Genomic DNA, 25,959 nt, shown 5'->3' with positions numbered 1-25,959 from the left:
ACTTATCCATTGTTATAAGCCAAGGATTGCTGGAATAATTTGATCATTATGTAGAAAGAAGGAAGCAACAACAGAAGGTTTAGGCAATACCAAAAGCAACAGTTATGCACTTGAAGGGGAATCAGTTGATTGTTCGTAGTTAGTTGAGAAACTAGTTGTTAGTTATAGCTAGTTAATCAGCTGTATTGATGTATAAAACAAGCATTGTACAGAAAGCTGGTCATTCAAGAAATAATATAAGAACAATTGCAGAAATTTCATAACTCTCCTCTCTAATTCCCTCTTTCCTCCCTCAAATTTCTTTCTAAACAACTGTTTGTTAAGGCAAGTCCTTAACAATTGGTATTAGAGCAACTTTTCAAGGCCAAACAGAGGTTGTTACTACACAAAACAATTAACAATGGTGGAAAACAAAAGGGAAGGTTTTGAAGAGACTTTACTTGCAAATGGAAGCCATGTTAGCAACCCTCTAATCCTCAAGACCAACCAAGCAAAAGAGGCAATGAGGTTCAAAAGAATCATCTTTGGTGATTCTTTTAAGTCCAGGGTTGTTCTAAAATGATTGAACCTTCCAAAGTTATCCATGATCGCAACTTGATGCATGAGATTTATAAATATGACTTTAGATGTCCCTGCTATTCGGGATTATAATGAAATTTGTTGTGCTTCATGATAAAAATCAAGCTTTCCTCCAAAAACAAGATGCTATTTCAGCTATCAATGCTCTTCAATACTATAAAATTAACGTTTTCTTTTTATACTTTAAAATTGAACACCACCAGAATCCAGAGAAATGGAGCAATCAAACATTGTGGCTGCAAAGTTGACATGCCATTCCTCATGAGTTCTTTCTTCATTTACCTTCTGTTCTACAGTAGAAAACAAAGCAAAGAAAGGGAAGAAAAGACAACTATTGCACAGCATAATAATGCAGCAGTTCCGAGGGCAAAGAATGGGAAGAAAAGATTTGCTTTGCATGACAAAGCAAGGATCCATTTAGAAGAGTGGTCGGATGTAGTTGAAACTAAACTTTACCACTTCCATAATTTTAAAAGTGTTTGATTAATTAACATAGTTTTACAAGATCCATTATTTCAATTATAACGTGATTCAAAATTACATTTGACATTCCCACATAGGGTAAAACCATATATTACACGATATACAACCTAGCATAATCAAGGACATGAGACTCTGCAATATACATTATTCATGTTACCAAAAAGGGAGGAAAAAAAAAAAGTGGAGTGCAAGATTTTATATACCCAAAACCTAGCATGACTGTTCAAAGTCACGCACAGCTCACTCGATTTTCTCTATGACTTCCAACCTGGTTTTCCTCTTCCAACCTTTCATTGTAGCAACGAGGTTGATCAACCCAACAATTTGATTTTTTCTGTATTCCTGAAAAGGAAATGTGCATTTGTGTTATTAATAGACAGATTGAAACAGTAAAAGTATATTGAAAATTATAGAACACTTTCTTAATGCCAGCGCAGAATATTTCTTACCGGGTGAGCTCGAGCCCAGTGTACATACTCAGTTTCTGGAAGATAGTAAGCCTGTATTGGTTGATAGAATGAGAACACCGATTAATAATCTTGATAGTGAATATGTTGCCTAGGCATTTCTAACTGAGAGAGGCATCCAAGAAACGAGGCAAATTGGTCAAACTGCAAGCCTCCAACGTCACTATTAAAACATATCTCCTCCAATATACTTTTTAAGAACTTGTCGGATAGAATATACCAGGTCTTACCTTTATGAAAGTTTCAACCGTTTGTAATTTTGGCTTGACATTTACAGGGACAAAATGTTGTAGGCCATTGATCAATACCTGAAAGGATTTTAGATAGCACATAAATTTATCACTTCTCAGGAGGTGCAAAAAGAAGTAGGGGCAAAAAGGAAACACAGTTTTTTTTTTTTTTTTTGGTAACAGCTATGAGAGAACACCTGAAGATCTAATGACATAAGGGCTCGTCCTTCATTACTACACCTCTTCACCCGTGATAGACCTTCAATGAGGGTTTCAGCGACAATTTCGAGACCATATTCTAAAAGGCGGTCTTGAACCTAGGAAGATAGAATAGTTTAAACTAATTAGTTATTTACATTTTGAAACATTAAAAGAAACATTTATGTTAGTACAAAATTACAACAGAGTCAGTCACAAGAGTGGAAGTTATTAGTTAAATAATTCTTTTTAGATAAAAGAATATGTTATTAGATAATGAGAAGAAAATAATACAAAAGCAAAGGTCGTGAATCATGACAAGATAAAGAAAAGTAAGCAGCAAGAAACAAAACCATGAAAAAAGGCACTGCAGTCCCACTAAATAATTGCTAAAGACACCCCTGTAACTGCCCCTACACTTTGGCTCCATCCAAACAATAAACATAGTACATCCATAAAAGATTAAGGACCTCCCCCTCCCAAAACCCACAAAAACATTTGCAAAAACTCCTCCACTTGCCCACTGCTCACTACAGAAGGCAAAGAATCCATTCCACATATCCCAAGCCACCTAGTGTTACATAAAAAGTTGACATCATGTCTCCCCACTGCTAAGAAACACAGAACTTAACTATTGTATGTGAAGTGCTCATTAAACATCCATGATTTGCAAGTACTTCATGTTAATATTTTTTTTCCTCCTGCTTAGTATCATCACAACAAGTTTAGAGTACAGGGACACAAGAAAATTATGCCAATTATATCAGGAAAGGTCAATGATTAGGAGGATTGTTAACTGAGTTACTACCAGAAAATTAGCCAGCCTAAGAAACCCATTTATTTATCAGTAGATGTGCACAGACACATGCATTCAAAGTGCTCCTGTATCCAGAAAGTAAAACATCATATTCCTTCAGATGTTAATCTACCAAATATTGAGTTAGCAAGAAAAAAAATGATGAATTTCTAGTTGTACATTCTGTATTCAAAAATTTTGAGGATGCTGCTCCTCACGAGACGCAGATCAGCCATTACCTCTTTGTGAATACCACCATGTGCAAGCCTCGTTTTATAGTGCTTAAATTCTCCCAACAGTAAATCAACATACCTGTCAATATACCCAAAAGGAGATTATAAAATGAAAGCAGTATATTCTGTGCTAGATACATAATTATTGTAAAAGTAATCCCTGTACATATTAAATAATTGCAAGGGAAATCATGTCCGCATGTATCAAAAATCAAAAGCTAACATAATCAACATGAAGCCCTAATTCCATTGTTTAACATGGGTCAAGCTCAAGCATGGGGTGTCACAAAGGAAAAAGCAGAAAGGGAGAGGACTAAGGTCATGACCAAAAAAAAGCTCCAAAGCAATGGGTTATCATCAAACAGAAACTCAACCCTAAGTCGACCAGAGTTGGTGAACAGACCAGTGCATCAAAAACTTCGATTGATAGCACAAATTGCACTACAAATACTAGAAGAAACAAAATAAAAATGGTATGGAAGTTATGAGATCATAAACTTGAACAATATTAATGAATTGATTATTAACATAAAACGAAAGAATGAAACAAACCCATTGTGCTCTAGCCCAAGCTCTTTTACTTCCCATTTAGCATTAGCAATCCGATCAACATACCTGTAAAGAGTGTTTGGTGTCAAAGATGGTATTAATGACCCAGACAAATATTGTAACTAAAGAAATATTATATATTCTTCAGCTAATTTTTTTTGGCTAATAGGTAACCAAGGTTCTTGGAATCTAAATTTTAGGTTGTATTTTACATGGGAAACTGATCATCTTCAAAGCCATTTCAGTCACGAATAAGAGCAGATGAGCAGAAGACTCTTGATCACTATTTCAAATATGGGAATAAGGTTAGATGAAGCTGATGTTACTTGTACCCACATGCCTCTTCATAGCAGCCGGCAGCCATACAGAGACTTTTCTCTCTCATTTCGTTGCCCACATTCATGCATACTTTGTTTGATCTGTTGTGGAATCAAACAACCACCTATGCTAACAGTCAATTAGTTGAGTAATTAGGAGGCTAATTGCGCAGAGACTCTTTATAGTTTAGTAGAAAATCTGCCCATGTGATGGAGGTGAAGGGGGAAGCTTTTAATTCTCTTTTAGTTTGAGGTAAACAATCAAGGGTGTCAAGTATCTGCAAGTGGGTGGTGTCATTCAACGACTTGTATAATTGAATGGGAATTTTATTATTTCTGGAAATAATGGGAACACGCGATGCTTCCACTCAGTTTGCTTAGAGATTGCGGCATAGACGTTTGCAAGTTCTCCTCTCTTTTTCTGGGTTGACCCGGGTTAACCCATCTGACCCGTGACCCAATCATTATACCGGGTCGGGTTTAAAAACTATGCTCGACAGGGAGATATAAGGAGGTTTTATGAGATGTTCCTATGAATGTTGCACACCTATTGTTAGGGAGAACTTGATAATTTGATAGGAAAATCAGGCATGGTAGGTTTAAAAATAGATATACAATGAAAAAGGATGGGAAAACATACACACTTACACCATTTTCAATCACCTAGACAAGTGTATGAAGATCAGTTGAAGCTGAAAAAAATAGAAGTCAAGCAGACTGTATTACAAAATAATGATGAGGATGTGAGGCTGAGTGAAATTTAAAGGCTTCGGCCAAAGTATAAAAAAAAATAAAGCGAAGGCCAAGTGTGGAGAGAAAGAAAGGGTGAGAAAAGATGTAGAAAAAATGGGTAAACACCTTAATTTTTATGCAAATCAAAGTGATCTTACACATACTTATTTTTCTCATATGCCTATGATTTTATTCTTGTATAAGAAGGCATACTTTAACACTAACAAACTTTATTCATGTGTTCTTGGTGTTTGTGTTTCTCAGGAATTTGAAGGTGTATTTCCGATAAAATTCCAAGTTGATTGTCACCTATAATAGGAATAGAACATCATATTAATCTAGTACTAGGTTTGGCTATTTCTAATAGTCCAAGCCTATAGAAGTAATCCTAGGAAAACAAAGGAGTTTTAAATGTAAGTGAAAGAGTTAATGTTGAAGGGGTACATTCGACAGAACATGAATCCATATGTTGTTCTTGTACTTTTAGCACTCAAGAAAGATGAAACTTGAAGAATGTGTGTTGATTGTAGAACAATCATTAACATAACAAAAAAAATATAGATATCTTACTCCTAGATTAGATGATATGCTTGATGAATTGCATGAATCTTTTTTGTTTTTCAAAATTGATCTTAAAAGTAGATATCGTCATGTTAAAATGAAAAAATGTGATAAATAAAAAACTATTTTTAAAATTAAATACAATTTGTATGAATTATATACACTTTTACTTGTTCTACGAAACCTTGAGTTGATATTTTCATAGACTTTAATTTGACATTATCTGGGTCAAGGCAAGAAAGACTTCATATTTGTTGTTGTAGATAGATTTTCTAACATGACATATTTCATATTTTGCCATAAAATTGATGATGCAACAAAACGAATATAACGGATTTATTTTTTAGAGAGGTAGTTTGGTTACATGGTGTTCCAAGAAGAATTGTGTTTAAACGAAATGTTAAGTTTTTAAGCTTTTTTTGGAAGGTTTTGTGAGATAACTTAATAACTAAACTTTTATTTTCTACTACTTATCATCTACAAACAGATACTCAAACTAAAGTAGTAAACAAGACTTTAACTTAATTATTAAAAGTTATCATTCAAAAGAATCTTAAAAATTGAAAAGAATGTCATTTATTGAATTTACATATAATCATAGTGTGCATTCTACTACTGATTATTCACTATTTGAGATTTTCTATGGTTTTAATCTTTTAACATCATTAGATTTGATTATTTTACCTATTAATGAAAAGATTAGTCTTAATGGTAATAAAAAAGTTCAGGTGATGAAAGACTTATATGCAAAGATACACGGCAAAAGATAGAGAAGAAAAATAAGTAACATGCAAGGCTAATAGAGGGCACAAATTAGTAAGGTTTCAATCAAGAGATTGGGTTTGGGTGCATATAAAAAACAAAAGTTTCCTGAACAAAGAAGATCAAAATTGATGCCTCGAGAAGATAATCATTTTTAGATCATAGAGAGGATTAATGATAGTGCCTAAGAAATGGATCAACTAGACGAGTATGATGTTAGTGCTACATTCAATGTTTTTTATCTCTTTTTATTTGATATAGGTGATGATTCAAGAACGAATCATTTCGAGAAGGGAGGAAATGATGTGATCCAAGCAACACTAAGAAATCCATTAAAAGTTCAAGTTGGTCTAGTGACAAGACTTAGGACTAAGAGATTCAAAAAAACTTTTTAATGGACTTCTTCAAAACACATGAGCTAAGGTAGACTTCAAGAAAATATTAAATAATGAAGTACAAGCCTTGTTTAAGTTAATTCATGTTCAACAAGGAGCATTACAAAAAGATTGGAATAAGAAGATTCAAGTCTACCAGTTTTAACCTTTCTTTCTTGTTTGGTCATAATTGAAGCTACAAAAGAAATTTTAATGTGATTCTAGTTGCATTGGAAAGTAAACATCTATAGTTTTCTAGTAGTATATGACACACCTTCTAATTCATTAACACAATAGAGAACCATATGTTTGAAATTGAGCTTTGATTCTACCAGTAGATTATGAAAACAATATGTCTTATTTAAATTAGTTGGGTTATTGTTTTATTTGTCTTTTAGTTATTATTAGACATTTTAAAGATATTCGAGTCATTATTTAAATTTTGATTCATTGGATTATTATTATTTATTAAGGATATCCTATTAGACTAAGAATTATTTCTAGTATAAATATTTTTTTTTGACACTTTTTAGAGAAAGACTATTTTTAATAAAAACAAATTAGTATTTTTGCTATCCTTTGTGATTGATTGAATTTCCAAACTCTTTAAAAGATTGATCAACTTCGTTATGATTTTATACTACTCATCGCGTCTTTTTATAGATGTAAGGTGGAAGTGATCATTGCGAATAACTTTAGTTCTTCAAGGTAGGTTCTTATTAAGTGAAGTTGCAAACCATTCAAATCTGATTTTAAGCATCATAAATATCTAGTATATTTTGTAAGCAATTGTGTGACATAGACAAAACAATTAATACCTGCACGTTTTCACAGCTCACCCGTTTGATGCTGCAATTCCTCCTTTATATTAAATTCAGATTTCATTGTCTCGAATTATGTGCATTCCTCACTAAAGCAATTTTAAAGTGCTCCTTATGAGTTTCAAGACTGCTGCTTCCATTGCCAATAACAAACTGATTAATCTAATCACCAAATACATTAAATATGATAATTTAGGTCAATCCGCCCCCTGCTGAAATTTTCATGCCCTGTAAATAGGATTTGCAGATGATCCTGCATCATATTTCCCTTGGCTCCTAATTTTGACTCCATTAACAAGCTGCGATTTTTATTTAATTGGCAGTAGGCCGGTTCCATTTTATGCTATAGGCTGATTTCTTTGACTCAAATCACAACTTCAAGGATTTTTGAGTGCTAATAGGGTTGCCAGTATTATTGTTATGCAAGTTTTATTTGATAGAGGAATTGACTTGCCATTCAAAAGGCTGCTTTGAGGAACCTTTGAGTAGTTTGAAGCACACAAAAGATTAACAGTTCCATCAAATGTAAATGTATCTTAAAACAAGGATAAAAGTCTTAAGTTAGTATCTGTAGTGAGAAATTCCATTGGAGATGGCCATGGGCATCTGATAAGGATTCATGGAAATTATTCAGTTCATTAAAGTAGAAGAGCGTGTGATGGTTAAATAAATCTAAAAGGGCTTGATCAACATTATTCAATTCTGGACTTACCCGTTGATATGAAGAAGTAATCTTGCAGTTGTCCTGTGTATGTGCTCTGTAAGATCTGGTACAGAATCCACCTGATAAAAGATAACTTGTCAACAGTAAAGGAATGAAAACATTTGTATCTAAATTAAGGACCAAAAGCACATATTTCATGTAAAGACAAAAACAAGCTGAGAAGAAAAGATAATCTGTGAAGGTTAGGTAAGGGGATATGATTATGGTCCAAACTTTGTTGTTGGACAACTTTACTCATTAGGGTTAAAAGGAAAGGAAAGGAAAAGAGAGAGAGAGAGAGAGAGAGAGAGAATAAAATGAGTATGCCAGTTCAAGTAATGGGCACGTTGTAAAATAGATGGCATAGGTATGGTAAGAAATGTAGGGTGGAAGCCAATCAAGTCCTCCCTCTCGCTTAACCAACAACAATCTCAAAACTTGGATGTTTCAACTCCACCATTGCTCATTTCCTTTTTGACCTATACAACAACCTAGAAAATGGAACAATCAGAACATGGTGTGCATACATGGATAGGTAAGCAAACTCCCAAGCTCTGGTATTCAATTGGAAAACTAATTTACTTTATGAGATGTCTGATGGTTTTCCTGCTAAATTTGGACATGGAATAATACCTGGACAGGCATATTTCATACTTGCACATTTCTCTCCTAAGGTATCTCATTATGTCAACAGAAGAGATACCAAATATCCAATTTAACAACTTCCCATCAATACAGTGTCAAATTAATTTAGCAAGATTTGAAATCATCATGGCTGATAAGATGCTCCACAATGCAGTAAAACAAGGAAATATACCAGTATGACAAAAAAATCTTCCACTGTAGCTGGATTATTTTGAAGAAGCATTGACTGAAGATGAGTTTTAGATCTGTGTAATATTTGAGCAACAAGAGATATGGCATCAGCAGCAGCACATCTTTCCTGCAATACAATGGTCATATTATTGTAGGCATTCCTGTTACAGAACAGTTCTTTAGTAAATCCAAACAACCAAATTTAGTGGATAGCAATTGAGAGCTCATAGTAATCAAGAAGCCACCGCACATTCGTTATACTGAAACAAACAAATAAAGTGAGAAGAAAATATATAATTGTGTAGCTATATCTGTTTTCATGCATCACATATATCATACCACTTCATCTGAGCAACCCACCCCCGCCCTCTCTCCACACAAGCATAAACCTAATTTTCCAATTCTGGTTAAAGGAGCACACTGACAAAACATTTAACCAAACCATTGTAATGCAAAATCTGCTTTTGACAAGATTTGTTTTACAAGACTGAATTATAATGTGAACAAAAATAATGGCCATGGGACATCCAGGAGACTCAAAACTCCAATACACTTGCCAAACATTTTACAACACTAATTTCCTGATACATATATATATTTTTGTATGTATGTAATTTGTAATACGTATGCTTGACCTTCTCAGCAGGGCCCTATACCTCCAGTGCCAAAGCTAGGACAGAAGGATCAGTTTTCTAAGAGAAAAAATAAATAAAATAAAGGTCCGATGTAAAAGAGGCAGATGATTCTCCCTAAGCACAAGCAGGAAAAACACGAGTGCCAATCTGCTACCTACCATCAAGGGCATATCATGAATACCAAACAAATTATAATCAGCTATTGCATAACCCTGCATTGTTGGGTATCATGACCTGTGATGGTCTTTATGCCTGACTCACACTTCAAAATCAAAACAGTTGCACTGGGGAGAGCAGACTATTGATGTCTATTTTGATGGAGGTTGAGATTGAAGATTGTGGGAGAGAGGAGAGGAAAACAATCGAATAACATGCATTGGGTTGCACAATGATCCATGGGTGCTGTGGTTTACAAATGATGTCCTAACACAGCATATAGCATGGATAGAAGTGAGTTCTTAAGCTTTAAGGATGCAAATCTAAGCTATAGATAAAATTTTCTAGTATTTTATTAAAAATCTAAATAGTTTGAATCTACATGTTCTCAAAACAAACTACACATACCTATTTATATTAGTTAAACCTAAAATCATTATAGAAAAGGATTTTTAATTAAAACTAAACTAACTAATAAAATCCATCTAGCATTAGGATTCTTAACTAGTAAACCCTAATTAAATTGAAAGTCATAATCTAAATAGGAGAAAGAATCCTAATGCAACAAGGCAAATAAAAACAATCCTGCACAGTAACTTCTGAGCCTTATTTGAAGGCATTCCCGATCTCCAATCATCATGAAATTTTAACACAATAGGAAAGAGGGTATTTAGAATCTGTTTTTTTTTAATTTCAGTTCAATCCAACAATCGGATTAAAAGTTATGCTTGACTTACCAAACTGCATCTTAAACTCCTTAAAACCTAAAAATCTTAATCCTTAATGAAATAATACAATAAACATTATTATGCCCCCATGTCAACCCCTGTGTACTTCCAAAAAACTCACCCTTGAGTTATCTATCAAGAATTGAACTCTTCCACTCTAAAGGAACAAATACTTCGAATATGCATTATAGCCAACATATTCACGAAATAATTTAATTTATGATGATTGTATGCTAAAGAAAAATCCATAGTTAATGTTATATTTTTTGTTCCTATGAAGTTCACTTATAGTTCCTTCACACATTCTTTTTTTTTTTTTCAAACTTGACTCCATCATCATCTATGACTTCCAATACTTCAACCTTTGTATATAAAGAAACTTCAAGATAATCTTTCAAAATATCTTTAGGAGAATTGTAAGAAATTATCATGTCCTCCATATTCTTATTTGCAAGATCTTTATGATCACTACAAGATACTAATTTAGAAGTTTTCTAGATTTCTTCTTCAACATTAGTAGATGAAACATTTAACAAGTAGAGTAATATTTGCAATACTATTTTTGTCACTGTTGTGATGTTGAAACTTTTTTTTTCTTTGCTATTCGAGAAGGTTGAACAGAAGACAAATAATAACAATCTATTTGCTTATCTACCCAATATAAAATCTATTCATAATCATCTTATATAAACTCTAAAATTAAAGATTGTCTCAAATCTTACCAAGATGAAATTAAAAACCTACCAATATGAGTTATAAAGTCTAGAAATTCAAACTACTATTCTCTAACACCATAGTAAGAAAGCTTGTGTTTGACAAGTCCTTCTTTTTTATAATAAGGAATCTTGTTGAAAAAAAAGTAAGCTTTCAACTCTATCAACCAGATAATATATTTTTTCTTCAAAAATCTTCCATCATAGAAAGGAATCTCATCAAATTCAATAATAGGTACGAGGTTCAACCTGCCTCGAGGTAAGTCTCCTAGCAAGTTCCTCTCCTCTTTGTGATTCATGTTTGCGTCACCCATTAGCCGAGTTAGATCTGTTATGGTTTGCTCTAAACGATTCATTATTTGCTTGTGAGCTAGTGCAAAATGATCTAGTTTCTACTCTCAAGCTCGCACAGCGCCCTGGAGGGCCTCCACTCTTGTAACGTGGCGTGGCTTGCTACCGTCTCTGTCCATCAAAAAGGTCAACCTGCTCTGATACCAATTAACATGGCATATAGCTTGGACAGAAGCTAGGGTTCTCAAGAACTAAAGTTACAGACCTAAGCTGTAGAGAAATTTAGAGAAAACTCTCTAGTATTTTATTAAAAGTCTAAATAGTCTATATCTGAATGTTCTCAAAATAAACTAGACATTCATATTTATATTAGTTAGACCTAAAATCCTTTTAGGAAAGGATTCTTAATTAAAACTTACCTAACTAATAGAATTCATCTAGAATTAAGATTCATAACTGGTAAAATCCTAATTAAATTGAAAGTCCTAATATAAATAGGAAACAATTGCAAATACAACAAGGTAAATAATAACAATCTCACACAATAACTTATAAGCCTTATTTGAAGATCTTCCCGATCTCCGATCATCATGAAATTTTAACCTAACAGGAAACAAGACCTTCAGAATCTTTTGTCAAAATTTAAGCTCGATCCAACAATCAGATTAACAGTTATACTTGATTTATCAAATTACATCTTGGACTCTTCTTAAACTCCTCAAACCTAAAAATCTTAAACATTAATGAAATAATGCAATAAACATTATTATGCTAAGAATTATGAAGAAATTCCTCCACGTCATGTCCATACCAATATCATAGGCCTTGCTACTGTTAATCTTGATTTATTATTATTATTATTATTATTATTATTATTGCAAAGTGTTTTAAGAATCTCTTTGCTTTCAAGTGTACTAAGCTAAATTGCTAAAATATTGTCATATAAATGAGGTAAGCACAAAAGAATTTTCTTCATGAAATTAAGAAATATAAATTTTAAAGTATTTGTATTTATCATTTCTAGTTAAATTACAATAGTAATACCATTATGAATGCCAAAATGACCCATGGTACCACAAACGCAAACACAACCATAAAACAACTGCATTTGTGATTCTAAACCAAAAAAGGGAGACAAGATAACAAATGGGAGAAACCAGCCAGATAAGTGATACAGGGAAGGAAAACAATATCTCTATCCATTTTTATTGTCAATCCCCAATCATCATACAATGGCTCTCGTGAAACTAAAAACATAGATGCTCTTATATAACACCAACAACCATGATAGAACCCTAGAACAAGTTGCGATAAGAATTCTTAAATAGAAAACCAAAACCCAACACTACTAAATAAGAAACAAAATAAAATCCTAATAAAAAATATTCAACAGAAAATAAACCAAAAGGGTCCAAAAAATAAAATTTTCTAATAATTGTTAAGAGGCTTGAATAATAAACTAAATGATCAACTATGAATCCTAGAAGTCTTTCTTGGTTCTCCATCATCACTGCTTAGAGATACAAAAATTTGCATAATTCAAGTAATCTTGTGTAGGTGGACACAAAGGATTGGAAATATCTCTCTATTCAGAAAAACTTTATTTTTCCATGACAGTTGATGCATAAATACCTTGAGACCAAAGGATGTGGCTAGCAAATGATTTGAAGGACTAGCAGGTGTTACATCTCCATGAATATGTGTGCTCGAAGATGTGGGTGAAGAGGATGAAACAGGGGTCAGCTGGGGTTTTATCCATTGGTCACAATCTTGTGTAATTCTGGATATGGCTGTCTTCAGCCGATCTGCATAACATAGATATGAATTATGAGCACGCATTAGCTCAAAATAGTAGCAGCTATAGTGATTAGGGGTGAATGAATGAATCAGAATTGATCAGCATAGGACAGGATGCAAGATTAAAGGAAAAAAGGAACCCTTACAATTGAGAGAGTCAGATTTTCCACTTGAATTAGAGGTCTGCTGAGCAAATGTTTCAAACACAAAATAGAAGAAAATCTCAAACAACTGGCATATACCCTGCAAAAATATACTGAATCAGGAAAAACAATTTAGAGAAGAAAAAAATGCCATTAGATTTTTAAGTTAAAATAAATAGAGGATAAGGAAACAAGAAATGTAGACGAAATAACATACCTTAAAAACCTCAACATTTACTATTTCTAGTTTCTGCATGAACCTTGCATATTTGTCCATTGACCTAACATCCACAAATAAACACAGTTCAGTAAAGCACAGTTATGCATAGCTGCAGATTATAACATCTACATTCAAATAGCTATCAGTTAACAGAATAAAATGGCATTCCACCTGAGAAGACAAAGAGATGATCCTGTCTGTGCAGATATTTCATCAGTTTTACAATGTGAAGAGTTACTTTTAGGAGCTTTTGGTTTTGAAATTCGACTTGGGAGTTGACTGTCCTCATCGATGAAGTCTGCAAGTAGATCTTCATTTTCATCTTCTGAAACGGGCATTCCATTTTTATGACTTGCACCATTACCTTGGGGAGACACCGTATCATTTGCATGTTCATCATATTCACCGGCGGTTGCCCCATTAAGCAGGGAAGAACTGTGACCTTCTACTGAAGTGGGGATTAATTTTGGCGAAAATGGATTTCCACTTCTAATCCAAGAGGAAAATCCACTTTTCTTGCTATTGGCATCAACAGATTTCACTGATTTGTTAGAATGATGCAATTTTGCATTAGAGGAGTTATCATGAGATGGAACTATCAGGGCTGCCCCATCACCAACAAGCCCAGCAAAACTAATTGCTTGTACAGTATCTGGTGGCAATTTCAGCCAACTTTCCTTTTCCAAAACCATTTTGAGTGCCTGAAAAAAAAAATTCTGAATATTAGAATTCTCATTATGTTTCAAAACGCAGATATTCAAAATTTAGAAAAGAAAAAATTTATTAGAGTCACAAAAAAGTTATGCTATTGTGCCAGGACAATAAATAAGAAGTGAATTTATTGACAGAAAACTTCACGCTGTGAAACATGAAAGTATCACGCAACAAACAGAGCAGGGGTACAAGCAAAGAAAACTAAAATTGCATGACAAACTAACCCTGGCAAACAACTTACATGAATATTTTGCCGATGAAATGCCAGCAAATAATTCTCACATACAGCCTTCAACTTCTGTCTGAACTCAATTGCTTCAACTCCACAGAAGGCTTCCCCAGCCAAGATGAATACATTCAAATCATCATAATTTTTCAAGAATTGGTGCACACTCATAGAGCTAAAAACTGCAGAAGAAAGCAATACTGATACTCTGCTTGTTGTAAGCTGCCAAAGATTCTTTCGTCCTCTCTGAAGAGTTTGTGAAACAAATGTTGTCGCCTCTTTTCGCAGATGATACCAAGGGGATCCACTGCTTGGTGCTTCACCACCATTACTTTTAGTTTCATCTACATCAAAATTGCAATCTTGATACATAAAAGTTGTTGTAGATTCCTCGATAGAAGATGAACCAAGCATTCCATCTACAGATTGAGGAGGAGATCCATTGCTTCCTAAGGAATCTTGCTTCATATCAGATGTTTGACATAACAAATCCTGAAAAACATTGAACAATTTTTTAGGTTAAAAATAGAGAAACAATCACATGAAAATGAAGACATAACTGATGTTAAATAACCAATGTTAGTTATAACAACTACATAAGAGATACAAAAGGATATCTTTTAATTAAAACAGATTAAAAGAGGAGGAAACTTGTCTGCGGTGATCTTGGAAAGCTTTCAAACTCATACTGCTTTTATTATCCCCCACGATTTCAATTGACAGAAGAAATAAAATTTCATGATTTAAGAAGCTATAAGCTGGCATAAAAGATCTACATTTAGATGGTTTAGCTTCATTTCATTTAAGAAATATAGGTTGTCCAAAATGAATGTGCCTCATCAAGATTGGTAATAGTGTTGCCATAAAATGTTTCGTCAAAATGAGAAAACAAAAACAAATTAATTATTAAAAATAACTAAAAAACAAGACTATAGATACAGAAACAACGCCCAAAGCATTAACAGTTCAAGATGATCCATTAAGTTAAATGACGCCCAACAACTGTTTCAATGCCAATTAAGAAACATATTTAAGCAATCGTCCAAAGTTTACAAACAAGAAAATGGCTAAAGCATAAATAGGAAAAGAGAGTTTAAAGGTACAAAATTTAACCATCAAAGTTTGCAATCGCTGACCTTGTTGTGGAGAGAACTGAAAACATCCCAGAAAAAGTAGGGAAAATAAAAACAGAAACAGGGAATAGATAGAACTTAAGTCTTACCTTACTCTCCAGTTGGAAGCTCATTATTTCATGATAGGAACACATCAACCTGAATAAGATAGCTAATGTTCTCAATAAACACGTCCTGAACTTAGATTCAGGTATCTGATGGCATAGATCACTGTAGGTAAGTCTGGATGAAATGAAAAAAATGTTATGTAAATTATAAAAATAATTGAGGGTTATGATGAATTCAATACCAGCACAATTAAAGTGAAAAGAAAGTACCTATTGTTCTGCATCTGTATTTCCAGGTCCTGCATAAGTTAATCAGTGATCTGAGTAAAGATGTAAAGGAAGGAGAATTTTAAGGGGAAAACCCTGAAGAAAAGTTGAAAATTTAAAAACCTCAAAGCATGCATTATTAAATGCACACAAGTGTGCGTGTGAGAGAGAGGATTTTAGACTTGAAACTCGTAACTGAGCTATGTATATCTTGTCCACTACTTCCAATTCTCAGAAGCTATTGTCAAGCATAAAATCTTAATTATGAGCGTACCTCATGTACAATAATCTTCAACACAGAGTGGGATTCCGATAAAACCTCCTGCATGAAGAAGCTCTGCAACTTTTCAGCAAGACCAGAGATATCTCCAATTAAAGCATATGCATCAACTACCTGTTCAAATTGTAACAATCAATCATTTGAATCTACAAATTTTTCACACAAAACTCCAAGTAGTTATATTGATTCTTTGAGTGCAATTTGCCAAGGTAACATACTGTGACTACTCATGTTTACTATAGACAAATAATGAGGATTGTGAGTGAATGTAAAACAACAAGAACCTAATATGCAAGTCGGGGAGGAAACAAAAGTTTTTTGTAATACTACCAATCCATAAGTTGTTGAAAAGAATTTCTTGTTCAGGTGCAGAAGAGCTGGTTCAAAACTCAAATACCTAATGTCTGGTAGAAATAGAATCAAATGTTAACCCGAAAAAAAAGGACAGGGGAGTGGTTAGATAAGAACTAGAGTAAGCTATCATAGAGTAAGCTATCATTTTTTTCTTACTCAATGGTCTAATGGTTATGCAAGTGGAGTTGACCCCTTTAGAGAAATCCCCAGCTGGACAGGAGTAGTGAAATCCATTCCTCAGTCTCAGATACAATTCCCCAGAAACTTTAACAGCTAAACCATCAGTTTCCAGTTGACAGAGGAAACGATGTCCCAAATCCAGAATGATAGTTACATTAATCATACACGTGATATTATATAAAACTCATCTTATGAAAAAATATGCTACAATGAGAAAGATAAAAACAACATTAAGCATTGAATAACAAAAACCAACTTATACAATATAATTACATGAAACAATTCAAGAAAACAGAAATTTTAACAATCATATGCATGTGGAAATTGGAGTAAGAAAAATATCCTTTTCACAACAAAAGATCAATATACTGACTGTTATGTAACTCTCCTCCTTGAACTCCTCGCACACTCCCAGCAAAAGTGCATCCAGCTTTTGAAGGGTTCTCCCCAACCAAACCTGTATGAAAATCAAAACAGTTACAAGAATAGGGAAAAGCTACTCAAGTAGAATTGTTTTTCACCAATGTGAGCTTCTACTAACAATAAACGTGCAAGACAAACAATAAAATGGTGAAACAATGAAGCATGATAAAGAAAATAGGGAAATATCAACAGTGAACTTGGATTTCTTGATAAATGCATTATTTAAGACAAAACAGAGACTAATTCGGTTTGGATAGTAGATGTATTTTTTTTCAGACTAACATAAAAAAATGTACTACCAAAGCTTGATGGAGAATAATAGATGTATGTTTAACTCATATTTATATTCACCTCAACCCCACGGCTCATCTCCTGTATTGCTGAAAGCCCTGAGAAACTGTCTAATAGCTGCAAATACTCAGATAGGACTTGGAACGCCTGGGAAAATAAACAGAATTTAGTATGATTCTCTTTGACACAATAAACAAGAAAATAGACCACATTTTGTTAGAAAAGAAGGAAGTTGAAGAGCTAAAGGCCTTAATACCATAAGACATCACTAGCCAAAGATACAGTGACCAACCTTGCAGTAATTTCCTTCTTCAACCAGGGATTCAAGTGCTATTTGCATGTCTAATGCACGACGAAGCTCAGTTAATACTGGAAGCATGTCCTGAAATAGGAAAGGACAACTTATATCTACCAAATGGAGCTCAAAGCAACAACTTCTTCGGATTGAAAAAATAAATATGAAAAATGAAATGTTCAAATGTTATTCCTAGGGTCTCCAGGAAGATGAACATACCAGGAGAGCTTGTTTCTTTTTGGAATTAGAATTCACTACAAGATCCCTTGAAACCTCATTCATTGATGAAGTCAGGTGCCTTCTACCATTCTGCAAAACAAAATAAAGGAAATCCTGATCCAGAAAGAGAAGCAATGCTGACAGTGAGGAGACGTCGATGACAATAGCATCCTCAAAACTACAAATTACATGCCCACGGGCATGCACATCATGAATTAAAAAAAATATATATGCATTTCTTACGAGTATCATTCTTGACTAAGGCTCGTTAACCACGTAAGGAAAACAAATGCTTACCATGCAGATGACATTTGCAACCTTTAAATCTTTCTCTACTTCCCTCACCAAATTCATCCCCTTCACTGGCCAAAAGCAATTATAAATGTCTCATTCAAAAGCAGGTCTTTCTCTATTTGTTCAATATAAATGCATGGACAAGGGAAATTACTATAAAAACAAACCTACCTATCAGAAATAAATTAATGACAAGGGAAATTATTACTTGTTCATATCAACACTGAAAACGTTTAATACAAAAGTGGGAAAGGAATTTAACAAGGATGAAGAATGCAAACCTTGTCAAGACAACTCTGAGTTAGATATGTTACAATTAATAAATGTACATGCAAGAACATTAGTTGATCAAAAGAAATATCAGCAAAATGTTCTCTTCTAAATGAAATCTAATAAGACCTCACCCATTACTTCATGATGCTCCATAACATGATGGGATAAACGTTCTGCTACTCTATCTAGTTGAGCTATTCTAAGAGTGGCCTACAAAAAGAAGAATCCATGTCAATTTGCAGTCAATTAATTGGAGAAAAATATTTGAGAAAAAAATGTTGTGTGATGATGAAGTGCATCAGCATATTTTATGCAGTAGTTTAGACCGGTAATGAGCTTTAAACATGAACAGGCAGCTATGGTGTGTACAAGAGTATGGAATTCTGTGAATCTGTAAGGGAAAAGAAAAAAATCAAAGCCATAAAACTGATGAATAAAAGCATAAACTCCATCATCAAACTCTCAACAATATTATACTTGTCCTTGAGTTGTATAAACTTTATGTACTTTGCCCAAAAGCAAAGAAAGAATGGTCATAGTAACTTCCTATCAGGAGAACTAGTTCACTGAATGGAATCAGACTAATTCTGTACTTGTGCACACACTTTCAATCACATTCTTTTAGGTAAATATCTAAGAGTTGGAAATCACAATTTATTATTATCCCCTAAAGGATTTGAATGAGTGTTCTATAACTTTAGAGTATTTGCAGTAGTTTAATTGAACTGAACTGGAGGTAATTATTAGTTCAGTTCAATTTCAGTAGTTTATGGGATGTGGAATAAGCATCAACAGTGAAGGTAATTATGGCAGAAGCAACTTAAGGCAATGACAGTGGTGGCAAATGGCAGTGGGTGGCAGCAGTGTTGGTAGCAATCTTAAGAACAAGAGAGCTAGCATTAGCTGATGTTAGTCATCTCCATTTTAGTTATTATCTCTGTTATCACCATTTTGTCACCACTTACCTCTCCTAGTACCACCACATTGCATCCACTGTCATTGCTGACACCACCATAATCATGATGTCTTTCTGCCACCACCATCACAGCCATTATAGCTGTGGTGGTAGCAGTACCGATGGCAATAATGGTGGCAGTGAGAGGCACAGAAACAAATGTGGTGAAGTGGCAAGGGCCAACTGTGGCGGGAATGGTGATAATGGAAGTGGCAATAGTGGAGAATAGGACTCAAACATATATACACCTCTCAATTTTTAGCAGGGATTCATTTTTTTTTCTTTTAATTAAGGATTTTGAATTCCATGAAAGTGAAAGTCAAAAATATTTAGATGAGAATTGATGAATTCCCAGAAATTCAAAATTTGTGGCTGCAGGTTCCCCTTTACTTATCCCACTTTAGGTTCCATGCACCAGAAATCAAACTAATGTAAACTCAATTAGTGCATTTGACTAGGGATTGGTTATCATGCATATGAAGCATCCAAAAAGCATAAATAACATGGCAAGGCATGCCCCTGGTCTCATCCATTAAATGAAACGCTCCCCTTTGGGTACCTGAATACCAGAAATAAACCTCATGAAAAACTGGGCAATGTATTAGACATTATAGTTCACTATGAAATCATCATCACATTATTGATGGGTTCACAATAAAGCAACAAGCATAGGGAAACTCGTTGAAGATCAGCAAAGAACACTTAAAATTTTAGGCTTGTCTACAAAGTAGGTTGCTTATAATGCATGTGTGTTAGAAGATCAATAAGCATGATGAACATAAGAAAATCCAACCACATATTATCTGCCCAAAAAATATTGACAAATCATCAAAATTCAGGTACTTTGGGCCAAACTGAACACCAAAGTTAACAAATCATATTTTACACGTATGGTCTCAAATATTTCCTCTTTTAGACAAGGAAAAGTAGATAATAGTTACAAATGAATGTGGGAGCTGGGAGAATATAAAATCCTCCAAACTAGCAAGAAGATCAAGAACAAAACTCACAATGTAGAGTCCTTATGTCATTCTAGAGTGCCCAAATCCTCAGAGAATATCATCAGTAAAAAGTACCAAACACAATGTGTATACTTCAACATTATAAGCCTCCCTTTTGCATATAGGTCCAGGGATATAATCAAAGAGTACTGGATATTTCTCTTCCAATTATGTACAAGTGATGAATACAACACGATAAACACAATTGCATGGTGCAATTTACATGCAACTTTTGGACCATCTTATTTTGGTGAATATTCATATTTTCATGATTCATTAAATCCATCAGTTTTCTCATGTAGAACATATAATAATGGCATTATAATCATACATACCATGAGATACTACAAAAGACCATCTAATTATGGTGCAACATTCAGTACACACATCATGGCAATACATGCAAACAGAGTAAAATATCAATTCTATTTTTCTAGAAAGAAGTACCTGTTCCTCAAAATACATTAATTCGTTTTCTTCAGATGGAACATGCTCTAGAATATGCCTAACTGGATCAAAATCCTGCACATGATGATACCCAGCAGCCTTTTAGTAAATCAGCTCAAACTTTAGCTCGATGCATAAGCAACTACTCATATTCTAAGAAGCAGAAATAAAATCAGAAAGTTTCACAATAGTGTAAAGGGTACATTTTCATATGTTTGCCACACAACTCACAGCAAAAGATATTATTTTTTATAAACGAAGATTATATTGACTGGCTGAAAAGAACTACAAAATCATGTTGGATGGTGACTCATTTTCCAAATCATGAAAACAAAAAAAATTAAAAAAATAATATATATATATATATATATATATATATATCATAAAAGAGTAGCCCAATCCCATTATCAGCCAAGGAAATTCACCCAGATATAACAAAGCATGAAATGAAGAGTAGAGAGAAAAGCTACCCATCCCACAACAATTCTCCCTGTGAACTGATTCCTAGAAGTTCTAACATTTCTCTCCAACCACAAACGCCATAAGACTGCATAAATGGCACATTCCCACAAGCTCTTAAAATTTTACCTTCCCACGAAACCCAAAAAAGTGATAAACATAGAAATTTTAACCATAGCATTCTCATAGTTTGAGACAAATGGTGGTTTCATTCTTAAGAACTCCATGCTTAGAGTTACATGTAATCCCTCTTAAGTTGCAGCATTGACACCTACAAAACAACTTGCCAAGAAAATTATGGAAACATCTTTCGCTCATTAATGTGAGCACGTGCAACTTGATCATTATGTAAAAATTACACAAAAGAATATGGCATTGCCTCATCAAATGGTTGCCAGTCAAATAAAGAGCTACCATAATGGCCATGCTATTCTCAACATGAGCAGTCATTAACAAGATAATTTTATGGTGATACAAGTTCGGATAAACACACCCCTGCTGGCACCTTCTTTAGTTTGGTCTTTCTTCCTTGCTAATAGAAAAGAAACTTGATGGAACTGGTCTATAAAGAGCATCACTTCTAGCTCTTCAAAGAACCCCTGCCCCTGGATTTTATGGCATCTGAACCACTGCAACTAGCAAAACCTGAGGCACACATCTCTCTTGTGGCCAGACAGTGAGTGATTCATAGAGACTCCACTATATTTACACATACAATGCTACCTTCCACAAGACTTATATGAGGCCAAAAACCCATACATTTGCTTGTATCTAGTTCAATTAGTCAATAATGCACCTCTTTTATTTTTTGGTTCACCTACAATTTGACAAATAAGAGCCAGCATCAAAGGCTAATCAATCAGTTAAGAGGGTGCATATTGTGCCAGCATGTCAATGTTTGATCTTTGTCATCTAACAGGTTTTTCTCTCAGTGTTTCCAAATATTGAAAATCAAAAATTGGCATTCTCTCTTAAATTTATGAAACAAAAAGTTAATTGATCCTCTCCCTTAAAAGTCCCAAAAAACATACAAAAAATTTCTCACAAACAAATTCCATCTTGAATCACCACTGCTTCATTAGTCTTTGTCAATACGCCAATTTCACCATCAACCACTCATGTCTACTGATCTCAAATCCAACCAACATCAAAAAACATAGCAAGATCCAAACACCTAACCAATAACCAATTGATTCGGGAGCAAAATGACCAGCAAATTACCATGGAATTTGAAGACCAAATGTGAACTTTTTTAATCACAAGAAGAGCTATCCAATCTCACCATCCTTAAAATAAACCTCACCATTCAATTTGACAAATTGATTAACTCTACAAAATCCACTAGTGTGTGTGTGTGTGTGTGTGTGTAGAGAGAGAGAGAGAGTTGGCCTCTAAAAGCTCTAAGTTTGAAGTGGTATTTTTTTATCAGGCAGTTATTGCAGTCTATGATGTGCTTAAAAAGTTCCGCAAGTTTGCTATAAAAAGTGATACACAAGGAAAGAGAAGGTTCCTTTAGCTTGTTTATAACCAAACAATAAATGTAATTCCAGTGGTTGGAAAAATGAGAAGTTTTGAAGCTTCAGGGTTCAAAGTCTTACAAGTGATGAATTATTGTGTGACAATTTTTTTTTTCAACATTTCAATAGTGTCTCGATGCAGCAAGAAATTCAATTGTTTTCCTTCCAATTGTGCTCTTCTCAATCGTAAGTCCTGCAATTGTTTACTTGACAATTATCTTCTGACATTAGATTAAAAGAGAAGGGAGAAATAAAATGAGCCAGGTTATGTGGTCCTAACAGAAATTCTAACAGCACTTATGGACAATGAATTGATGACTTGTTTGACCAGCATTTACAAATTGCCGTTAAATTTTCCTAAGTAATAAAAGTGATTTGATCAGCATTTACCAAATTGCTGTTAAATTTTCCCAAGTAATAAAGTGATTTTTTCAAAAGATTAAACTAGACATAATTGTGTTTTGCTTTTGAACCAAGGGAATATTACAAAGACCTCCTGGTTTTAGGAAATTACTAGACTAGCCAATAGTTTGAGCATTTAATACCATGATTGATTACACTCTATCACAAATACAAAAAAAAAATGAAAGCACATCATGAAAATGCGAAGTAAAATAACTTGTGATGTTCTACCAATAAGTCTTTTGCTAAGAATAAACTATAGAAAGCATTCTCAAACAGATAAACCATTTTCAAGAAAACATTATTGACATACCACATAAAAACAGGATAAAATTAAAAGCAAGTAGAAACCTCTTCATAGAAGTCTTCCTCCAGCTCCTCCACCATGTGACCTTGTATTCTGCTTCCGTATATTGATCGTAGTTCTTCAGAACTTGAAGGAAGATTAAACCGCTGATGAGGAGGCATTCCTGCAAGCACACGAGCAACAGCAGCAGCTGCTGCAGCTCGGGCTGGAACCTGAAAGGGAAATGAGAATCAAAATCTGCCTAAGTAATCTCCACAACTGTGCATGAGAGTCACACCAGCTAAGAGTTAAGCCATGCGTAAGTATGAATTTGCACAACTTTAGCAATCTGAATGAAAGAACTCCAGATTAACAGTGAGGATAAGTAAATGACAGAGACTGTAACTATATATGTTCCAAAAAAATAATAGTCTATGTGAGCAGTTCGAGAGATGGAAAGCCAATCTCTCGCTGGAGTAAAATTTAACGACCAGCTCAAGATTGAACCAAAGAAGCCTCTTACTGGTGATGTGGCACTAAATCTCAGAAACTAAAGATTCATGTTATAAACAATTGTATATCTTTGAATGAAAGAGGGAATTTTCAATGGTATAGCTCATAATCGTAATTGGGGCTACTGGATGGGTGTTTACAATACATGTTGAATAACCATTGATGCAGAAAATTCAGAGTTTTACCAATTTGCCACCAGACTTCCACAGGAGAGTTGGTTAAGGAGAAGTTGAAAGACAGAGAGAGCTAGAGAGAAATAGACCTTTAACACTAGCATTCAACCAGGTCCCTATTACTTTCATTTTTCTTTCTCTACTATTTTTTTTCAATATGAAAACTATTAGATAGAACCCATAAACTCCTGTTCCAAAGATCTGAAGACTTTCTATCAGGCTCCTCACACAATAGTCAGAAAATAACTAGAGGAATCAGATCAAAACTACGCTGTAATCAGTACAGAAGTGGATACATCTCCATTTCCATACTTTGACTAACCTTATAAGCATCCAAAGAACCCATGTCCTTCAAAACATGCTCCCACAGCATTAAAGTAAAAATGGTAAAGATCCATTCAGCTACACTTTTATAAAAGAAAATTCTACTGATCAAGATTTCATCCCTTTTTCCAAGATTGTCAGTGGTCAACATACTCCGACACACCAGTTCCTAAAAAGAACAAAAAAGAAGAGAAGGGGAAAAAACAAGCTTGGAAGGAGCAACTGCCTTCCAATTTCCAAATAGCTTCCATCAAAAGGCAGTGCTGTCAACCCCCAGCACCCCCCCACCGCCCCTCCAATGAACACCATCTTTTTCATGAATCTCCAATGCATCAAAAGCATGTCAAGAGAAGTAGCATGAATTCCAAAATCCCAATCTTGGCATTTTGAATAGAAAGTACTCCCATGAACAGCACTAGCTACTTTTAGAATTAACTATAAAAACATTAATATCATTAACTAACAAGTAGACCCAAAAATAACTCAGATCCCTAACAAACAAGAAGACTGGAGAATCAGTCCTCTGCTAGTGACATGCCACACCAAGAATCAACCTAAAAGAGCAAAATTTCCACTGCTCACATCAAGCCTCAGAGGCAGCATAAAGTCTTTCAACCATTTCTGATAAATCTCCATTACTCACATCAGGCTCCACCCAAAATTTGGCAACAATGACCTTCCACGTCTAACAATATCTCTCTCCACCATGGATCCAGTAAATACCAGTCAAAAGGATGAGACATTTGCCTGCCAACCCCAATTTACTAAAAGGAAGTTTAGCAATGCCCCATTCAATTCCACTAAGAGGAACTGGACACACGTGTCAGGTTAACAAGCTTTCTTCCTATAAAAAAATTACTACTTTTTTTTTATTCTTTTACAAAGTTCAAGATTGCATTTGCTAGGGTTCACAAATTGCTATTAAATCAAAAACATTGAACTTAGAATTAGTATTAATTAATCAAATTAGCAAATGCAAACAGCATTAATTTAAAAAATAATAATAATAATAATAACACTACATATATACATACCTCCGGGCGATCAACGGTGGGAGGCAAAAGACCAAGAGATCTAGCAGAGCGAACAGAGCTCAAAATCTTCTCACCAACTTTTGATAAATCCATTCCGCCGCCGTCTCCTCCTCCGCCTCCGCCTTGCAACAACAAAAAGGGGACCAAAAAGAACAATCTAGAACTCTCAAATCCAAAACGAACACTGTCTTCTCCTAAATCAGCATTTAACAAAAACGGGTTCCCGAATACGCTACCGAATGGGAACAGATTCGGCTGCATTTTAACTCCAAACTCTGAGATCTACCCTTACTACTACGACAACAATAACAGTACCCATTTAAATTAAACACTCTATTTATTTATTTATTTCTTCTCTTTCGATTCCATTTTCTTTTTTTGGATTTGAGACTGAATTCGGATTCGATGCTTTCCACTTTCTTACCATGTAGTATAAACTCCGTTATAGTTATTTATTATATTATATGCTACCGAGTAGTAATTTTTCCTTTGTAGACTTCTTTTTGTAGGTGTGACTGACTTTGAAAAATGTTATTTCTCACGCACAG

At 34.3% G+C, this 25,959-nt stretch overlaps 2 protein-coding genes across 18 annotated transcripts in view; one reads left to right on the top strand and one right to left on the bottom strand.

Moving 5' to 3' along the window:
• The window catches only part of LOC133680476 (serine carboxypeptidase-like 51), a 24,069-nt gene extending 14,421 nt beyond the window's left edge, over positions 1-9,648 (top strand). The window contains exon 13 of one of the 5 annotated variants that reach the window (XM_062103451.1): positions 9,265-9,648. In XM_062103451.1, the coding sequence (XP_061959435.1) occupies positions 9,265-9,333 (69 nt within the window). In that variant the 3' untranslated portion in view covers positions 9,334-9,648. Of the gene's footprint in view, positions 1-19; positions 256-782; positions 1,071-4,848; positions 5,099-9,264 lie in introns of those variants that run through there. The other 4 variants (XM_062103453.1, XM_062103455.1, XM_062103452.1 and 1 more) reach the window with 4 other exon arrangements.
• LOC133680474 (uncharacterized) lies at positions 1,044-25,959 on the bottom strand. 13 transcript variants are annotated; one of them, XM_062103442.1, is made up of 25 exons: positions 25,412-25,956; positions 23,433-23,600; positions 20,704-20,778; positions 18,432-18,510; positions 18,031-18,095; positions 17,734-17,823; positions 17,512-17,601; positions 17,280-17,366; positions 16,879-16,962; positions 15,966-16,085; positions 15,695-15,723; positions 15,467-15,599; positions 14,260-14,736; positions 13,476-14,005; positions 13,302-13,365; positions 13,088-13,184; positions 12,777-12,949; positions 8,623-8,748; positions 7,815-7,885; positions 3,539-3,601; positions 2,993-3,065; positions 1,957-2,076; positions 1,760-1,837; positions 1,512-1,562; positions 1,044-1,404 (listed from the first exon to the last, which is right to left on the bottom strand). In XM_062103442.1, the coding sequence occupies exons 1-25, from the start codon at positions 25,670-25,672 to the stop codon at positions 1,303-1,305; spliced, it is 3,306 nt and encodes a 1,101-aa protein (XP_061959426.1). In that variant the 5' UTR covers positions 25,673-25,956; the 3' UTR covers positions 1,044-1,302. The 13 variants fall into 13 exon arrangements, 6 of the variants coding, with proteins under 6 accessions (XP_061959426.1, XP_061959429.1, XP_061959430.1 ...); XM_062103445.1 differs by lacking the exon at positions 25,412-25,956 and adding an exon at positions 22,761-22,872 and having other exon boundaries at positions 23,433-23,568; XM_062103446.1 differs by lacking the exons at positions 23,433-23,600; positions 25,412-25,956 and adding an exon at positions 21,656-22,335.

This window comes from Populus nigra, chromosome 19 (genome assembly GCF_951802175.1).
Source record: "Populus nigra chromosome 19, ddPopNigr1.1, whole genome shotgun sequence".
Classification (NCBI taxonomy): Eukaryota; Viridiplantae; Streptophyta; class Magnoliopsida; order Malpighiales; family Salicaceae; genus Populus; species Populus nigra.
The sequence above is the reverse complement of the archived record's forward strand: the minus strand, read 5'-3'. Positions and strand labels throughout refer to the sequence as shown.